This window comes from Castor canadensis, chromosome 16 (genome assembly GCF_047511655.1).
Source record: "Castor canadensis chromosome 16, mCasCan1.hap1v2, whole genome shotgun sequence".
Classification (NCBI taxonomy): domain Eukaryota; kingdom Metazoa; phylum Chordata; class Mammalia; order Rodentia; family Castoridae; genus Castor; species Castor canadensis.
Window position 1 is genome coordinate 28,551,748 of NC_133401.1, and position 19,524 is coordinate 28,571,271.

Here is a 19,524-nt window from a genome sequence, read left to right on the forward strand (position 1 = left end):
GAGCTGGCTCAGGGTGATGGGACATGTTGGAGCACAGGGCCCAAGGGATCCTGAGAGATTCTAAGTGTGGCTAAAGGAACCAACCACAAGGGGAGGGCAGAGGGTTCAGTGGCTGAACACCGTCCCTACAGTTGAGGGACCTGCAGGTAGGCTTCTCCACAACTGACACCTTCCTGGCCCACGTGCAGAGTAAACCAAAGAAATGAAGGGCACAGTTTCTGGGAAGAGCAGGCGCCACTCAGGCCTGTAATTCAACCAACTGAAAACCAGGGTCACTTTGGTGGGACTCTGTCTCACCCTGAATTTAACCTCTCTTCAAAGATAGGCCCAAGAGAAGGGGATCGTGACAGTCAGCGCTCTGCTCACTGCAGAAAAACCAACGAACCAAACAAAAAAGAGTTTGGAAACAGAGGAGTTGACATAGTCAAGTTTGTGATAAGGACCTCAACTACAGAGATGGCGACGTGGAGGGAGGAGTCATATTTGTGTTTCCCCCTGTCCAAGGTGCTCGTCTGTACGCAATCTTGAGCGTGCACAGGCAGGGAGCACATACACGCCGCGCACGCTTGCGCACTCGCTCGTGCACGCGCACAGACACATGTGCCAGGTGCACGCAAACACACTAGCTCGTGCACGCGCACAGCGGCGGTTATCACCACGTCACACTCTCCTCTACGTCATAATCGAGGGCGTTACCATCAAAGAGCTGGGGTCCAGAGACTCCGCTGCTTCCCTCTAGGGAAGACGGCAGGATGGAGCCCAATCCCACCTGCTCTTTCTTCTTTTTCCTTTTTTGATCTTTAAGATCCTCTAGTGATTGTACAATAGGGTTGTGCAGGTCCGGTTCTCTTGAACCAGACCGGGACTTCAGCCATTGCAGAAGGAGTGCGTCCAGTGTCCTAGCGAGTGAATGTCGCTCGGTGTGGACTGGTGGCTGCAGTGGCACGCTAACGAGGTGATGGAAGGTGTCCCTGGCGTGGCAGGGACTCACCCTAACTGTGAGCGGATCTGCAGGAGATCCGCCTGCACCACACAATCCTGGTTGTCCTTAGCAGTGACTTGCCTGGCATGGCGACTGAATGGATTTGGGGATGTCCTTGGTCAGCGTGGCTAAGGATTGCTTGGCCCTGGGCAGCTTGGCCCCCAGCTCCTTCATACTGTTGTCCTTGAGGTCCAGCTGGGAGCGCAGAGGCCTAGGTGTGACTGGTGTCCTTGATGGCCTGGAATGGTGGCTCCCACTTTACTAAAAAGTTCTAGCAGGCCCTTTCCCTTGGCCAGCTGCTCCTAGCTGTAGATGAAGTCTTGCACCTGCTCCTCCCGGCTGGCTCTGCAGGTGTCTCCAGCTGCTGCATTTGGCTCACCAGGTCTGACTTCTAGTCCTTCAGGTGCTTCCATGGTTTGATGGCCTGCAAGGCCTCTCTAGATCCTGAGCTTAATGGCTGAGAGGACATGGAGAACTTAACACCCTGAGACTCCTCCAGGTCCTTGGCTAGCATCTCCTGCATCTGCCAGAGAAGGAACAATTGCTCCTGGATCAGGGCCACTTCCTGGTGGAAGAGGGCCATTCTTCCACCGCAAGAGTGTTGCAGTTTTTGGGTGCCACTTGTTGGTAAAAGAACTTACCAAGACAAGCAAGTAGGAGAAGCAATAGGTCTATTAGGTCACAGAGAAACGGGGCAGCTAAGCACAGGGAATATGACTGTTGTGCAAAAATGAAGGTTGAGGTTCGTTTTTGTGTAAAGCAAAGAGAGCAAAGCAAAAGTGCCCCCTCAATAGGAGACTCGAGAAGAAGCTCTGTGCTGGAGTGTCTAAGACTACTTCAAGCTTTTACTGGGGTCTGTAGAGATGTGGGTGTTCAGTCCTGGAAAGCAGGGTTATGTGTCATCAGCTCCTTCTATGTATAAGGTGAAGGGAGTTTTTGGCCTTGGATGGTCAGACGGGCTGTAGGTCAGTAACAACCTGCTGGATGTCAAAGCCATTTTGTTCAAGTCAGCAGTCTAGAATGAGTCCTTATCAACACTCAAGTCATGGTTCTCAGTCACTAGGTTTCCTAACTCCCTGCTTAGTCCACATTATTCTCCCTTAAGGATTGTGGACCCTTGTAATCTTTAGATTTTTTTTTAAAACTACTTTTTGTTGAACTGGGGCACTTACCTATGGGTTCACCTTTTTCCCTTGTTACCTAGTAGCGATGGCTGAGGTGGTGGAATAGAATGACCTGGTGGCTGGCTTTAAGAGGTATCAGTTGTTGATGTTGCAGTGTTGTCTGAAAACCCTGGCATACATCATATACAGGTGAGAAATTTGAAATTCAGTAGTTGGATTTGTTGTGGTCGCCACCATTGTAAGAAGAGGTTTTTCTTAACTGTGGCTGGCAGAAGCAGTAATCTTGCGGGGGCTCTCTGAAGGCCCATTGTTGTCTATTCCAGGTGAATGTGAACTGCTTCTGGGATTCGGCGGCTAATGGGACACTGAAGAAAGCATTATCTAAAATTTTGTTTAACAAAACAACAGCAGTGGCTTTTTTGTGGGACCCATGAGGGCAGATTCTCACCCCGTCACCCAGTAGCCCTCTAGCATTATGAATGCTAACCAGTAGAAAGGAAGCTTTTAGTTTGGTCCCAGCTTAATTTCTTTTTTGTGCCCTATAACCAGAGCTTGTGGTGTCTTAAGCAATAGAGACTTACTGTCCAATTTTGACATAGCAACTGCAGTAGCAATAATGCAAGGTGAAGGAGCCTCAAGGGCCTCCCTAACCAACAGCTTGTCAGGAGGTACCCCATTCTGGACACTTAGGGTACTTATTTTAACAATCTAATGGCTTTCAGACCCTCCCCTTTTTATCCATGTGTCCTTAAACTCTTTACTATTGTTTTAAGTAGTATACCATGATTTTTGTAGGTGAGGAATAAAAAGAGTTTGAGTAGACAAACTAGTCAACTCTTTTAGGATGGACAGGGCACAAGGAAAGGACTTGGATAAGGAGCATCTGTGACTGACAACAAATGCTATCCCCAAGAGTTCTCAGCCATGTAGGGGAAACCGAGGCACATGCAATGCTGTGAAAGTAGAGAAAGGAGCCAGATCTGCGCATGCCGCACTTCTCAGTGAACATCCATGTGACAGAGACATGAACTCAGTGATCTCAAGTGATGTAATCATTGTTAGGTCTCCCTCAAGATTCCTACCTTCCATACTGCTGCAACCACCTGCTATTTTCTTACTGCACAGCTGGTTGTTTGGTAGATATGTCAGTTATATTTCCAAAATTATGATCTTGCATTACTATAGTAAATTCAAAGGTTCTTCAGATTTTCTGATAGTTCTTTAGAGTTTCAAGTTCTAAGAACAATCAAATTACAAAAATTGCAGCAATTAAATACTAAGAAGGGATCTGCAACTCCAGTATCATTGTGGACCCTACTTTATGCAGTTGTATAGAACTACTGAAGACGTGATGTACACTACATTATTTAAAAGTGCACATTCAGTAAAGCAAGGATCCTGTGTTCCAGATCCTGTAGGGTCTGAATGGTGAGTACAAAGTCAACCCAGTGTATGTGCTGGGACATTTAATTTGCTCTTCTCAATACAGTAACTCCTAATCCAAAAAATAAAAGATAAATGCAATTTAATTTTTAGTAAGTTTATAGATGAGTTTTTCCAAAGAAAACTTCAATAAACTCCAAGCACATGTTAATAAAGATCTTTTTTTAAAAAAAAATATTGTACATAAATTTTCAAATGTGCAAGGGGTCAGTGTCCATAACACTCTTTATTTTTCACAGGTCAAATGTGCAAGTGGATTCCAACCCTGTCCAGGTCCCAGAATCCCCTGGGAGCTTCAAAATCTATAGATGCTGAAGCTGCTCCACAAAAGGATGGTTTTCATTTGCCTTGAGGATCAAGCCACGCACCCTGAGGTGTCTGAGTCACAGAGTGCTTGAGAACTATGAAACACCTTAAGGAAAAGCTCACCTTCTCAGTGTCCCATGTCTGTGTGAAAGTGATGTGCTCCTCAACAGTTTTGGGGTGTGTAGCTGGACTTTATAGGTAAGGGGTTTTATGTGAAAAGCCAGCATCATTCTACATATCAGAGTGTTCCTGTCCTTGGATTTCAGGTGTCAGATCCATATTTGGCTTAGTTTGGAGCAACTTCACTTATGGCCTATGGAGTGCATGTTGAGGTATTATTTTTCTCTCAAATTTCATGTTCTGTCCCCTTTATGGATCAACATGGCACCTGGGTTCCCAAACAAGAGATGATCTACCTATTGTTAACACAGAAAGTCACTTTGGATGATGAAGAAAAGCCCCTGCTCACGCAGGCAGCCAACAAGTGGTCAAGACGCATGGTACCAGTATAAAGGCACCACTGCTTCTATGTGCTTTATTTACATCAATGTAATTCACATCAGCAGGTGAGCCTGAACCAGACAATTACTCAGAAATACAGGTGCCATCTAATGTGATCAAACTACTCCCAGAGTCAATGCAGCTTGTCACAGCTGACCACTCAGATGACCTCTGTTCTCATAAAATATTGAAGCTTCCAGGTCACAAATTAGGACCAGAAAGTCCTGCATTGTTTCACTGGAGGTCTTGGGCAGCAATCCACATTAGGTAAAGATTATACACTCTGCACTAAAGCAAGTATCACTGGATGCCCCATAAAATATGTCCATCCCCTCATATAAACAGTCTAATTGTATATAATGCAACTCAATACATTTAAAAGGACAACTCAGATTGAAGGTAGATGCAACAAAAATGCCTTTATTAATGCACACACCAAAGCAATTTGAGGCAGACACTTACCAGTTACTGACTTGGAGGCTACAAACATCAACTAAAAGTGTCATATAAGATGACCAACTTGCAAGAAGCAGCTAAGTCTTCACTGCAAGCCTCTGGGTGAACCAGGACTGAGTCCGTTTGACACTAATGGGGTCCTAACCATGGCATGATCACTCAGTAAACAATAAAATTTTCTAAATAGCACAAGCTACACACTATTGCCACCAGGGAATGGGAGGGCAGACACATGTGCCTTGCCTTAGCATGTCAGGGTAGCTTTTGCCCTCTGTGCAAGGTAGTACCAGGAAATGCCTCTGTAAGACAGTGTGGTAATGATTTTACTGTGGCAATGGCCTTAAGAAGTCCAGAAGGTGTACAGCAGCTCCTGTAAGCCTCACCCTATGCCTGAACTCATGGAATCTCACACATTAGACATTTGTCAAGTGTGAAGTTCAACTTCAGGCAGGTGGAGATACTGAAGAGCACGTCACATTCCCTCAGGTCTAATGCTATTCCCAAGCAGGGTTTCCTGCTGCTAAATAAGGCTGGACCTTGGGCTGAAAGCTTTCCCACAGTTGCTATTTCATGGGACCTATCTATGGTGGGATCCTTTGGGGTGTTGAAGACAGGAATGATGTGTAAAAGATTTCCCACGCTTGCAGCATTCATAAATTCTTCTGCAGTGTGAATTCTATGTGTATTGGTGTGTTCTTAGAGCACTTCCCACACAGGCCACATTCATAAACCTCTTCCTTGCTGTGAGCTTTCTGGTGGCGAATAGTTGTTTTATGCCCCAAAAGTTTCCCACATCTTTCACACTCATGAGGCCATTATGCAGTGTGAACCTTCCCACGTGTAATGAGGTGAGTTATTTGGTTAAAGCCTCTCCCACACTGGCCACACTGATAAGGCCTTTCTCTGTGTGAGTTTATTGGTGCTGAACAATACTGGATTTATACCAAAGGCTTCCTCACATTCTTTGCATTCATAAGACTTTTCTCCATTATGAATTCTACAGTGACTCACAAGGTTGGTGTGCTGAGTAAAGGAATTCCCAAAATCTCTACACTCATAAGACCTTTCTCCACTGTGACCCTGCTGGTGTACTGTAAGGTCACCTCGTCGTTTAAAGGACTGCCCACAATCTGTACACACATAAGGCCTTTCTCCTGTGTGGACTCTCTGGTGTACAGTAAGGGCACGTACCAGCTTAAAAGATTTTCCGCAATCTCTACACTCATAAGGTCTTTCTCCAGTGTGATCTCTATGGTGTATTGTAAGGTTACCTCTTCGCTTAAAGGACTTGCCACAGTCTGCACACACATAAGGCCTTTCTCCAGTGTGCACTCTCTGGTGCACTGTAAGGTCACATGCTCGCTTAAAGGACTTCCCACATTCTCTACATTCATAGGGCCTTTCAACAGTGTGAACTCTCTGGTGTACTGTAAGAACACTTCTTTCCTTAAAGGTTTTCCCACACTCTCTACACTCATAAGGCCTTTCTCCGGTGTGAACTCTCTGGTGTACAGTAAGAACACTTCTTTCTTTAAAGGATTTTCCACAATCTCTACACTGATAAGGCCTTTCTCCAGTGTGGACTCTCTGGTGTACAGTAAGGGTATATCCTTGCTTAAATGACTTCCCACACTCTCTACACTCATAAGGCCTTTCTCCAGTGTGGACTCTTTGGTGAACTGTAAGATCACCTCCTCGCTTAAAGGATTTCCCACAGTATCTACACTCATAAGGCCTTTCTCCACTGTGCACTCTCTGATGTACAGTAAGGTCAGCTCTTCGCTTAAATAATTTACCACATTCTCTGCACTCATAAGGTCTTTCTATAGTGTGGACTCTCTGGTGCTGAGCAAGTGAGTACTCATCAGGGAACACTTCCTGACTGTTGTTATGCTCATAAAGATTGTTTCCAGTGTAGATGCTTAGGTTATGAAAAGCCATGTTGTTGTGGATAGAAGCTTTTCCAAATTTAAACAATTTGTAATAACTTTTCCCATAGTGAAAGGCCTCTCCAAACTTGGAATCGTTTGGATTCTCACCATAAGAAATGACCTGTGGCTGCAAGTCAAAAAAACCTGAGAAATCCTTCCAAAGGTTTTCAAATTTGAAGTGCTTCCCTGGCACAAAAAACTCATAGCTCCTTTCAAATGGGGTCCCATGCATATCCCTCTTCAAAGGTTTCTCTGCAGTGTGATGCTCCCGGTACTGATGAAGCCTTGCACATGCCCCGAGCAAACACAGTCTCTGCACAGGTGGAGTAGCCAGGTACAAAATGTCTTTCAAGACTAGGACACAGATGTCACAGGGGTGAGTGTTCTGGAGGGACTGACTTGCCTCTGGAGTCATCAAGTGTGACACCCCTTTCAGACAAATACTGTGCACAGAGGCCTCATGATTCTCCAGTTTATGCCCACAACCTGAAATCAGAGAAACAATGATGAAATGCATGTAGATTATGCCAGGAAGGGAACCAACCCAAAAAGAAAAGGTGCACAGGATTTTTTTTTTTTTTATGGTGTTGGGATCCATCCCAGGGCCTTGCACTTGCAAGACATGCACTCTACCACTGAGCTCAATTCCCAGAACCAGAGGACTCTTTTGAGGATGTGAAAGTGGGGGCCAATGTTCAGAAGGGATTGATTTGTAGCACTGGGCTTCCAAAGACAGTAGAATCTGTCAAACCTCACCAGACATAGGACTTGATGAGCTGCAACACAGGGAGGAGAGGAAGGGCTTCCAACTCACTTCTTCAGGAACTGCGACCACATTCTATTGTTATCCATGACTTGCCATGAAATCCCTCAAACTCACTATACAGTCTTCTTCACAAAAAACTTGCCATCTGGTGACAAGTGCACATTGTATAAAGGACTGCTTGAATCCAAGATGGTAAAAACAGCTTGAATTGCATTTAGAAATAGTTAAGAATATGTGTGTGCCTCAAAACACATGAGGTGTGGGTCAGTGTTGGAGAGCATTGCAGGGGTAAGTGGACTGGAGTTAGGGATGTGTGGAAACCAGATAAGTGGGGAGCATCTAGATAGGGAGACCCAGATGATATGACAAGTTAGAAAGTGTCAAGAATGGAGATGAGAAGGTAAAAATGGGTGCATCCAGTGACATTTGCACTGGACATTTTCCTCAGATGTAGTAACTTCCCTAAAGTGTTCCTCAATGGGACCAGGTATTTCTGAAATCATTTTTCCATGTCTATCCTATAAAGCAACCAGGATTCTTCCTAAACCCCAGTTGCTCAGTTTATGAGAAGTACATGAATAAAGCCCTAAGGGAAAGACAGGGCAGGTGAGCCCTCAGCCACTGCTGAGCAAAAGCACACAGCACACCAAAGGAAGGAAAAATAGTATTACAAAGAAGACTGGAAAGGTCTGGAAAGAACAGTCCATGGTCTACATGGACATCCATTACAATACCTGAAGTCCTGAAAGAGCAGCTGTAAGGAAATGTCACTGAGAATAAAGGGACACCTGGCAAAAGGTGTTGTAAACCTACAGTCATCCAGTCAGGATGATAGTAAGCAAGGCCAGACCTATTAAATTGACTCATCATCACAATCTTCCAAATCCATGCCTGCACTCATTAGAGCAGCATCTCAGGGCGGTGCACACAGCTCAGCAGTAGCATCTATAGCATGCATGTCAAAAAGTGAAGAAGTTAGTAGAGCCCAAAGGCTAGCAGTAGAGGCAAAGCAGCCCCTGGGGAAAAACAGAACAAAAAAGAGACAAGGACACACGTGGGTGTGACAGTCTTACCCAAGAAGGTTACAAGTGCAAAGTTCTCCAGCATCACATGGAGGTACAGGAGCCTCTGAGCTGCATTAAGGAACTCCCATTCCTCCTGGGAGAAGTAAATGACCACATCCTCAAAGGTCACACAGGCCTGCCATGGTTAGAACAGAACATCTATGATCAGCTTCTTTTCTGGGAGTGATTCCAGGTTGACATGTCCACCCTCCTACAACTATCCTTGGTTTACCTTATGTACCACCCTCATGACCTCGTGCCAGGCCCCAGGACCTCTAATGCCCAGTTTCTTCTATTGATCACTATTGAGACTCCTAGAACCAATTGGTGTATGAGCAGCAGGGAGACTCCATCTGACTTCTGGGCCTTGCGTGTATGGCTGTAACTACATATGACAGATAATTGCACAAAGGACCCCCCCACAATAGTACCCTTAGAGATGGTGAAATGTGGACTTGCCTTTCTCTGTGTCACCAACAGCAAGGCCACAGGACAACCATTTCACATGCTCTCTTGGCACACATCACTTCTTAGAATACACTTCTCTCAGGTACATTACCACGGCTCTTTCTAACTCCTGCCTCACAATATAGGTATCTCTCTGCCTTCCCTACTCTTCTTGGTACATCGTATCTAGAGTGTGCTCTGCACATTCAAACAGGACACAGTCATTCCCACTGGCAGAGGCAACCCTCACATTGCTATGAAGGGCACCCTGCCTGACTCTTTCTTGCATCAACCTTTGACACTGAGAACCATCTGTGGATCCCAGACTCACAAGACCCCCACCATTAATGGCACACTTGATTCACAACCTTCTTCACTTGCTTATTCCAAGCCCTGCTCCAGTGGCCTTCCACTACAGGCAAGTGAGTCTTCCAGTTGGGCACTTGTGCCCCTGAACATTTCTGCCAGCTTGAAACTTCTCAGACACATCAAAGGTCACAACAAAACTCAGTTGAGTCTGTGGCGGAGTGAATCAAAGCACTATCTGAAGTTTCAGAACCATACTGCAATTCTTAGTTGGGCCTCTGACTCCATCTCATGGTCCTCACCCTCTGGAAGCAATGGCAACCTGCTGGAGCACGCTGTCTCCTGCCATGCATCCACGGCCACTTCTCTCACATACCTGTATTTTTCACTAGTGTACGTTAATATACAAAGACTTCACTGCAATACTTCCATATGTGCGAATTTTGTACTTTGATCAGATCAACACCATCTATTGCTCATTCCTTCCTCCATCTACCATCCCACCCTACAAAAATAAACCATTTTTCGTGAGCTTCATTATGTCATCTCAATACACAGACATAATGTACTTCTGACCTGCTGTGCACAGGATTCAACTTCCCTATGCCTAAAAGCACTCACCCCCAAAGTCCTCACTGTTCTGAACACTGGGACCTGAAATGTGATGACAAGGTCCCTCACCAGGCTCCACACTGGGGTATGGTGAGGTCTATGACTTGGAGACTCAGCCCTCACTCAGGTCAATAAGGACAGCTGATACCATCAGACTTTACAGCTCAAACTTGGTGGCTGTATTGTGGGGACAGGATCTTATATCAGTCCTTATCATCTCTTGGTGGACTAAGTGCTCCAAAGAATCTACAACACAGACCAGACCCCCAAACTGCTAAGATGTCCACCACTAGACTACAGCATTCCCACCTACAACAAACCATCCAGAGAAATAACCCTTTTCTGAATGATCATCCATGTAGCACTTCATCACAGAGTCCAGGGCATTCTGGGTTCCACAGCTCTAGTCAGCATTTGCCTTGACTAAGCATTTGCCTTCACTTGCACAGGAATACTGGGTGGTGGAAGTGGCATTGTATTCCTAAAGTGAAGGAGGAGCTCTGCTTTTCTTAGGGAGGGACAAGCAGATACGGGGCTGTTATGTTTGCAGCTGACTACCCAAGTGTTTAGAGATATATCATTCCATTCTCAGCAAGATCAGATGCTCCCAGAGCTAAAGGTATTTCAGCTGCTTCTAAAGACTACTGATTCAAATTGACACGTCATGCATAGATAGGTTCAGTTAGTACCTTTATGTGTGTTTTCTACCTAGAAGGGAAATGAACATTACCTATTGATCTTCATGTGCTGTCAACTGAAGAGCTGGAGTGACATTGGGGCACTTCAGTGGGTTCTTTCGGGACAGGAGACAATACTCCAGGCAAGGGGAAGTCCTGTCCTCCAGGCTGGTCCTTAGGGTGTCGAATTAGATTACAGTTTCAGGGCCTACAACAGTCCTACAAGGAAAGGTTCATACAGCTCCACCTTCATACTGAGGCTCCTTCACTTCCAGGGACGTTCATCATCTCTAAGATGATGGGACAGCCACCTAAAGGCACAGGCCTGGTGGCCAGTGGGGACTGGGAACCAAAGAGCCTTGTCCTAAATTGTTGGCAGGCCTAGGTCAAAGTCACTTTGTTTGGCCTCCTCATGGCCACTTGGGTGGATTTGGCCTGTGTGAAGAAAAGTCAAGACCCTGCCTTGGATGCAGCGTGTGGGGAGTCTGTACAGGGAAGTGCCAGATTTGGTCTCTAGAGTGAAAGATAAGGACTTTGCTTTTGTATTTGAGATAGTCACCACAGGACCAAGTGTATTAACCATGTTTTCCCCACTCTTTATACTTTGGCATTTTTGGCCTTCCTGAACGGGCAGTCTACAGACTGCCCCTTCCAGGGCCAGTCAATCCTTAAACATAACAAAGTCTGCTGGCCCGTAGGAGCACATCATTTACATGCAAAATAAGTAGTAAAGAACCCAGGCCCCTAGCCAGCTCCTCTGTCAGTCTGTCACAGAGAAACTAAGATCTATCTTGTCCTAAATCACAGCAAGGCTATAGACTAGACAACTAGGAAACATCCCATGGCCCAATCTAAAAATCATTTACTCCTACTTTCTAGCTTGATCACCAACCCCATCCTGCTTTGCCATCCCTTCTAGTGAAAATCCAAATAAAGTTTGTAGGTCATGATCTTCCTCTACCCTCTACTTCCTGATTGACTGACACTAATTTTCTGATGTGGCAGAAATGCCTCCCATTTCTAGGGAGGTCTAACCAGAATTATCCTTCACGACAATCAGTCATGGGTCTGTATATGCTAGCATATCTAATTTAAAGAAGTCCTGGGTACATTTTAACAAACGTGCACACAGTCCTTGGTGACTTAGGAGCTATTATCACTCTGATTCTGTTTTTTTTTTTGTTTTTGTTGCTTTGTTTTGAGACAGGATCTCCCAATGTAACCCAGGCTGACCATGAACACACAGTCATCCTGTCAGCCTTCCAAATGCTGGCTTACAGATATGGGCCATCATGACTATCTCAGTGTATGCTAAGTGGAGCAGGTGACATACTATAAATCAAGCCCATTTACTGTTATCCTTAGGCTCACTGCTAAAATATACTTCTCAGTCCTAAAAACTCAGGTTTAGTCAAATGCCTAGTGTTTATGTTCAAAGAAAGTGTGTGAGCAACTCATTATCACTTCTCCCCTTCCTCTATCATTGCCCTTTGGCTAGCTGGATTAAGGGAAATCTTAAAGCTACCTATTCACCTTAGCAGTCACCTGGGTCTCTGAATTCCTGTGGCAGACCGCATCTGCTGATGTATTTGCTGTGACTGAAACAACCAGAAATCCCAGGATGAGCCAACAAGGAGTTTCATGTGAAATTTCAGAGATAGGGGTCCTCTCATAATCTGAAGGCTGTCATGCCCCCACCTGACCAGTGGAAGGCTGCCTACTTGGGCAGCTGCTATGTGAGAGGTCTCTCTTCATCCTGTGTAGCTATTCTCTATGCTCTAATAGGTAAACCCATTTTGGTTGACAAAATCAATGCCCTGTCTGCTGATGGAAAAACAGATAGGACTTAGGTGTTGTGAAGAATGAAACCTCTCCATCTTGTCTTGAACTGTGAATGAAGTTGCTCCCAAACTAAGAAAAACGCTGATTGAAGAGCTGAAAACCAAGAACACAAACACAATCATAGTGCTCTCACTGCTGTGACAGGTGTCTACATAGAACACATTTTTCTTGAACTTCATCTGTAGAAGTCAACATTGTTCAGAGATATACTACTTTTACACAGATATAGGATGTTGAGATCATCCCCTTTCAGAAGGTGTTTCCTCCTTAAGTGAGTCACTGACTCTGAAACACTCAGGGCTTTACAACTACCTTGAGCAGAAGGAAAAGAGCTCAAGAGCTCTTCATTACTAGGCAGGCATTAGCAAGAGTATACAACCAAAGAATGCTAGGGACACCCACATGGGACAGAGCTGAAGCCTTACCCAGCAAGACCAGGAATGCACAGTTCTCCAGCATCACATTTGGGCCAGGTCAACGGCTACATTTCTCCCAGGGGAAAGTCATGGTCATGTCCTTGGAAGGCACCAATACCTGGAATGTCTGAGACAGCAAGTTGACTTTGGGCTGTAGGAAGACCTTAGAACCTATTTTTGGGTTACAGGTACATAAAGGACTAGACCTAGTTCACCGAGGCTTCTTAAAATGGCAGAACTCTCTGTCTGCTTCAAGTCAGAGGCAGGAGCAGCCTCTGGACCCAATGTAATTGAAACTGACAGCAAAGCCTCCATGTGGGAAGCCATTTCTGAGTTATTTCTACTACCAAGCTCCAGCTGATTACCTCCTGACATACATCCTTCCTGAGCTCAAAATCATCCCCCGTGAGTCTCAGGGTGAACATGGCTGCCTGTTCTCATCATCAACAGTTATCATTAACCCTGAAAACAATAAAAATATTTTCTCTGAATCAGTCTGTGTCTGCATTGTCAAATCAGTCTACATAGACTGTGTGCATGCAGGCATGTTGTGGAAATGAATGAAGATCAAATAAATAAGAAGCAAAGCTATGTATTGTGGGCTTGCTGTAGCAAGGGAGTCAGCCACCGTCACCTGTACTTTGCAGACTCCAACAAGCAGGGGAGTAGGAGATGCTCAGGCATGCTCAGATGGGAGGCTGCTGGCCTGGGGAAGCCACAGGCAGGGTGTCCCATGTGATTGGCTATGAAGCCTATCTGGCTTTCTCTGGTTGGCCCTAAGTTGAAAGCAGAGGTAAATTTTATAGCAGCTGGCAGTTACTGACCACATCCTGCTTGTTGTGGGCTGACAGCTGCTTAACTTTTGGTCAAGTTCTATTTTCATACATGTCTGGCCATTGTCTGCACATTTATAGTCTCTTAGTGTGCTCATTTGCGCTCATAAACAAGGCTGGGCGGGGATGCCTCTTTGGTATCCCTGTCACACAGATCTGTGTGCAGATTATGGCCACTGGTGCATTATATGACCATAATTGCTGCAGTGTTAGTACCTCCGTTCTCCCTCACAGACACCTAGAGGACTTTGGGAGTGCCTGATTCATTTCTCATGTCACTCATCTAGTTTTCTGTTGTAGATGTGGTATATGTATGAGTCCAGGCTGGGTTGATGTGCCAGTTTCACATTCCTGTCACAGGGGATTCCTGTGTGTTTGCCATACACTCTCCTACATTGGAACTATTTCCACCAAAGACACATTCCCACTGCACTCACTTGTAACACAGAATGACTGAAATGTTATACTTTTAGGCTAGGCTACAGTGTGCTAGGAAAACACTGTCATACTGTATGGTTTCCTGTTGTGTCACTGCCAGCCCTTTATCTGCCAGGACTACACTATAATCAATCATTTAATTAATACCTAGTGTACAGGAAATATGAGGGAAGAATCAGCATGCTAAACAGCTTCAGAGAGACCAAAAAAAGTCTAGAAAATGGCAAATTCTGGTGGAAAAATAATTTGATGCCTTCAAACAACAAGTGATCAAAATTAAAAACAAAATGACACCTATAGGTTAGTGGAGACTAGACAAAACTACTAAAAAGCCATTTGGAATGTGACTGCGACACTTCTTTTTTAAAAACCCAGACACATTTTCAAAGCAGCTGAGAAAACAACATTTTTGATACATACTATGAAGCCTTATTTATTTAACTGAATAAAGGTATTAGATCAAAAAAGAGTCATTGTATCTTAGAAACACATTCCAAATGGATTGGAGACTGAATAAGAAGATGCTAAGATTCTGAGTAAAACAATATGCACTAGAGAGATGAAATAAGAACAGCCATGAAATGATCAATGATGATGAGATAAGGGAAAAGGTAAATGGACATCCTAACAGTCTTTTCCCTTCCTGCCTATATTTAAAAACAGGCACAACTACAGTATAAACGTCCTTACATCAATTTATGTTAAGAGGGATGGATTAAAAAATGTGGGGTTGAAGAGGACTGGGACATAGCTCAAAGACAGAACATTTGTTTAGCATGCACAAGACCCAGGGTTTGATCCCTAGGATGGAGGGAGGAGGAAGAAAAGGAAGAGGAGGAGGAGGAAGACTAAGAAGAAGATAAAGGGAGTACTTTTGGTTGCAGGGTTGAGGCATGTTAACAAAACAGAAATTGTACACTCTGAATACCCACAATTAATTATAAGAATTGTATTGGGCTGGGGGAAATAGAATTTAAGAATTTGTACTGCACATCTCTTCCCAACTCCCTGTTCAAGGACACAATTATAGAAGCTTGAAATTGCTCATAGTGAGAGCATGGACACTGACAAACACTATAAAACAGGGTTGTTTTACGAAAATTGATTGAGAACATGTTAACAATGCAGATTATGCTCAAAGGTATGTCGTGGTCTATGTGGTCACACTGAACAGCATGAAAAAGAAAAAGAGAAAGTAGTTTTCCAGCACTCAAAACCAATTCTGTCTCACAAAGCAGTCACAAACATCGCTGGAGAATGGAGTTCCAACATGCATGCCTTTGTTATCCACCCATGTCTTTTCACTTATGAATAAAATGAAAAGGAAAATGTCACCTGCAAGTTGACATTATAAAATAAGTAACGGCAATTAACAGATATTTTATGAAAAAAGCATTCATCATCATGAAACATCCAAGACATTAATTAAAGCCACAATGAAGTGTAACGCACACCAAAACAGCTAAAATTAAAAAAAAAAAAAGCAAAAAACAAACAAACACTGGCCATACCAAATACTGTCAGGACTGTGGAGAGCAGGAATGTTCATATCCTGCTACTAGCAATATCAGGTGGTTGTGAAATACTGACACATTCACCTAAAGTATTAGAACAATTGAAATAAAATGGATCCTTATAAAGCATTGTATGTCTATGTGCACAGCAGCTTTATTTGTAAGAGCCCCACAATAGAAACAGCCAGACTACTTATGAGCACATGAATCACTCCACTATCTCCTTGCTTATGCCTGGGAAGGCAGCTCTGACCAGGAGTAGGAAATATGGTGAAGAATGCAGGCTATTCTAATCTGAGACAACACCAACACTTCTTAGATGAAAAAGGTCACATTGTTGGACTATGGACCTCCGATTTCCACTATCAGCATTTTTGTACATACCTGGCTCCAAAGTCTTACCAGTAATATCAACCTATGGAACTATGGACACCTCGAGGAGACCTCTCATCTCACAAAATATGGAGGCCTGAAGTAGGACACAAAGCCCTGGACTATTTCACTGAAGGTCTTGGCCAGCAACGCATAATAGGTGCCAAAATAGCATTCCTATGTGGTCACACCAAGGTGGAAGCACAATCAAAACTGTCCATTCCTTTAAACAAGCAAAGTACAAGTTTATGTTCACCTCACCCAAAACAGTGACTGAAATATCCATGGTTAATGGTAGATTCAATCATAAGAACTTTATTGGTGCTCAAGGCAGAGCAATGTGGGGCAAGTGATTACCAGCTGGCAATTTGGAGGCTGGAAATATGAATTCCAAGTATCATGTGAGAACAATTTCCATGAAGAAGGTCAAGTCTTCCCCCAAGTCTGTTGCTGAACCCAGAATGATCCCTCTTGGCCTAAACATGGTCAGATCCATGGCATCACCAGCCAGAAACTATTCTCTTAAATTGCTTTAAGGGCTCAGAATACTTAAGATATCCTCCAGGGAATCCAGGCTGGGTTCTCCTGGCCAAATTTGGTCAGAGAAATACTTTAATTCATCAGAAAAGACAGTGCATTCCCCCCTAAAGGCTCAGACTTAAAGATTTTCTCTAGGGAGTAAGAGAACATAGACCTATCTACCTTGCCTTAGCACATCTGGGTGACCAATGCCCATTGTACATGCAAGGGTTTAGAGAAAAAAGGGCTTCTACTAGAGAAACTGGTAGTGATATAATTCTGACAAGGGTGCTGGGCAGTTTAGAATGTACACAGCAACTTTTGCAAGCCTCACCCATGCTCAACCTCATGGGAAATCTCATCCCCATCCCTCAGGATGTTTGGAAGTGTGAGGTTCAACTTCAGGCAGATAGCATTCTCACAAGGATTCTCTAGTGCCAATATGCTCAATAAACAGCACTTTTTTTTTCCAGGTCTAAGTGGAGATTTCTGGTGGTAAACAGCTTTAGACTTTGGGCTGAAAGATTTCCCACGTTTCCTGCCTTGATGGGCTCTCTCCATGGTATAACACTGTGGTACTGAAGGAGGCTACAGCATTAGCTAAGACTTCTTACATTTGCTGCATTACAGTGCTATTCTACATGGATACCTGTTGCATACAGAGGAAAAAGACTTTCCACTAAAGGATTTCTCATACTGGGCACACTAGCAGGGCAGGTATATCTGTAATATGAATTCTGCAAGGATTAATAAGGCTGGATTGCTAACTAAAGGATTTTGCACATTTTCAACACCTGTAAGGCCTCTCTGTAATGTGAACTCTGGTGAATAATGAGGATACAACTGAGCTTACAGGATTTCTCACACTGGTTGTATTGGTTTATTATTACAGCTATACCAGAGTATCACAAGCTGGGTAATTTTATGGAGAAAATAAACTTACTCCTAGAGGCTAAGAAGCCCAAGTTTGAGGGCCTGCATCTTGTGAAGGCCTTTGTGCTGCACTGTAACATGGCAGAGGGCAAGACAGTATATATGCCAGAAGGGCAAGAGAGGGCTGTACTTGACTTCACAACAATCCACTCTCACCAAGAATGCTTTCACTCTCACAGAATCAGTGTTGATCCATTCATGAGGTGAAATTCTCATGACCTAAATATATCTTAAATGTCATACCTCCCAATACCATTACAATGAATATTAATTTCAACACAAGTTTTGGAGAGAAAAAACATTAGATCATGTCACTAGCAAAAATGAAAAAGTCTTTCCTCAATGAGTTCTCTGGTGTCAGATAATGCTGGATTACATTCATACACATAAGGCCTTACTCTACTGTGAACCATATGATGTTTGACTAAAGGCTGACTCACATTCACCACACTCACAGGGTGTTTCTTCAGTGCAGACACTTGGGTGGTACACAAGAGGGTGTTTGGAACTGGCACCTTTTCTGCACTCACCTAACTTGTCATACATTTTTGTACCAGGAAGGGCCTGTGCACACACAGAGACTTGCTTGCCTTACCATTTTGGGGAATCATATGGGAGAGCCAATGTGACAGGAAATTGTCCCAGATCCTGTCTGTGTCCCTCTTCAAGGGTTTCTCTGCACTGTGGTGCTGCTGGTGCTCATAATAAGAACTAATAAAAATAGCTTCTGCACAGTGGATGAATAAGGTGCAAAACGATTTTCAAGATTGACTCACAAAAGAGCTAGGCATGATGGCCTAGTGTTGGAATAACCAGGGCTACAGAATGAGTTCAAAGCTGGCTCAGTCTATATGGTGAGACCTGCCTCAAGGGGAAAAAAAGAACATTAAGCCAGAAATATCACTGACATGAATATTCTAGATGGACATTTCTTTAGAGTCTTAATGAGCAATATTGCCACAGAAACACTGCACAGAAGGTGACTTGTCAATCTGTGATGGATGCCCCTAACTCAAATCAGAGAAGTAAGGATGGAATACATGTTGACTATGGTGAGAATTAGAAGACCCATCACATACAAACCAAGGAGAGCCCATAGGACTGCTTTGAGGATATGCAACTATAGGCAGTTTTGTTGTCAGGATTATAAAAGCCTCACCAGCTAAAACACAAAAGGATAGTGTGCAGCACAGGAAAGAGAGGCATGCTCTTTAACTCATCCCTCTACAAACCAAACACCTTCAGGTACTTCTAGCTCATGATTCAAAACTATGAGATGGCAGTGAGTCATAACCTGCCCTGAATTTCGCTAACTCTCCACAAAGCCTTCATCATAACCTCATCTGCTGATGACAAATGCCTGCTATATAGTTGCTTGCATTCTGGTCTAGGAAAACAACTAGAAATGGTGTTAAGTGTTCAGGAATATTTAAGGATATGTGCACACCTCACAGCATATTGGGTATGGGCCAATGCTACACAATGCAAAAGGGGCCAAAATGGGAATAACTGATGTACACAGACCAAAAAATTGGGTCAGTTAGGGGCTGGAAATTATAGATAAAATGACAAAATAGCAAAGTGTGGGGAAGAAAAGATACAAATGAGTTATGTCCACTGGCATTTGTGCCAAAACACTGGGGACACAGGTCAGATTCCTCATGATTTGGAAATGGCCAGGGTGTGAACACTTTGAAACTATCAAGGGAAAGACTCCTCCAGATCATGTTTCCCATGTGGACCTTATGAAGAAGCCAGGCTTTCTTGGCACCTCTAGTTGTACCACCAATAGCTCTGCATGAAGCAAGTCCTAAGGGAAACAGTATTTATCAGCCTCTAGCACTCTCTCAGAGCAACTGAGCACCCTAGCCACCACAAAATTAATATTAAAACAATCCTTGATTGAGGTTTGGCACCAGTCCATGGTGCATGTAAATTTCAATTAGGAAAATGCTCCCAATTCCTGACAAGGAATATCATCTAGAAGAAGGCAGAGAACTTGGGGCACAGTGCCATGAGCACAGTAACTCAAGGGGTAAATA

General features: G+C 44.0%; 1 protein-coding gene and 1 pseudogene across 12 annotated transcripts in view; both read right to left on the bottom strand.

The window, feature by feature from the left end:
* Positions 1-800: 800 nt before the first annotated feature.
* LOC109700287 (kazrin pseudogene) lies at positions 801-1,595 on the bottom strand (annotated as a pseudogene).
* A 3,160-nt stretch (positions 1,596-4,755) lies between these two features.
* LOC109700288 (uncharacterized) overlaps positions 4,756-19,524 on the bottom strand; it is a 43,197-nt gene continuing 28,428 nt past the window's right edge. For 7 of the 12 annotated variants that reach the window (XM_074058430.1, XM_074058429.1, XM_074058426.1 and 4 more), the window contains 2 exons: positions 8,583-8,709; positions 4,756-7,229 (listed from right to left, as the gene is read on the bottom strand). In XM_074058430.1, the coding sequence (XP_073914531.1) occupies positions 5,674-7,229; positions 8,583-8,709 (1,683 nt within the window). In that variant the 3' untranslated portion in view covers positions 4,756-5,673. The other 5 variants (XM_074058431.1, XM_074058433.1, XM_074058434.1 and 2 more) reach the window with 5 other exon arrangements.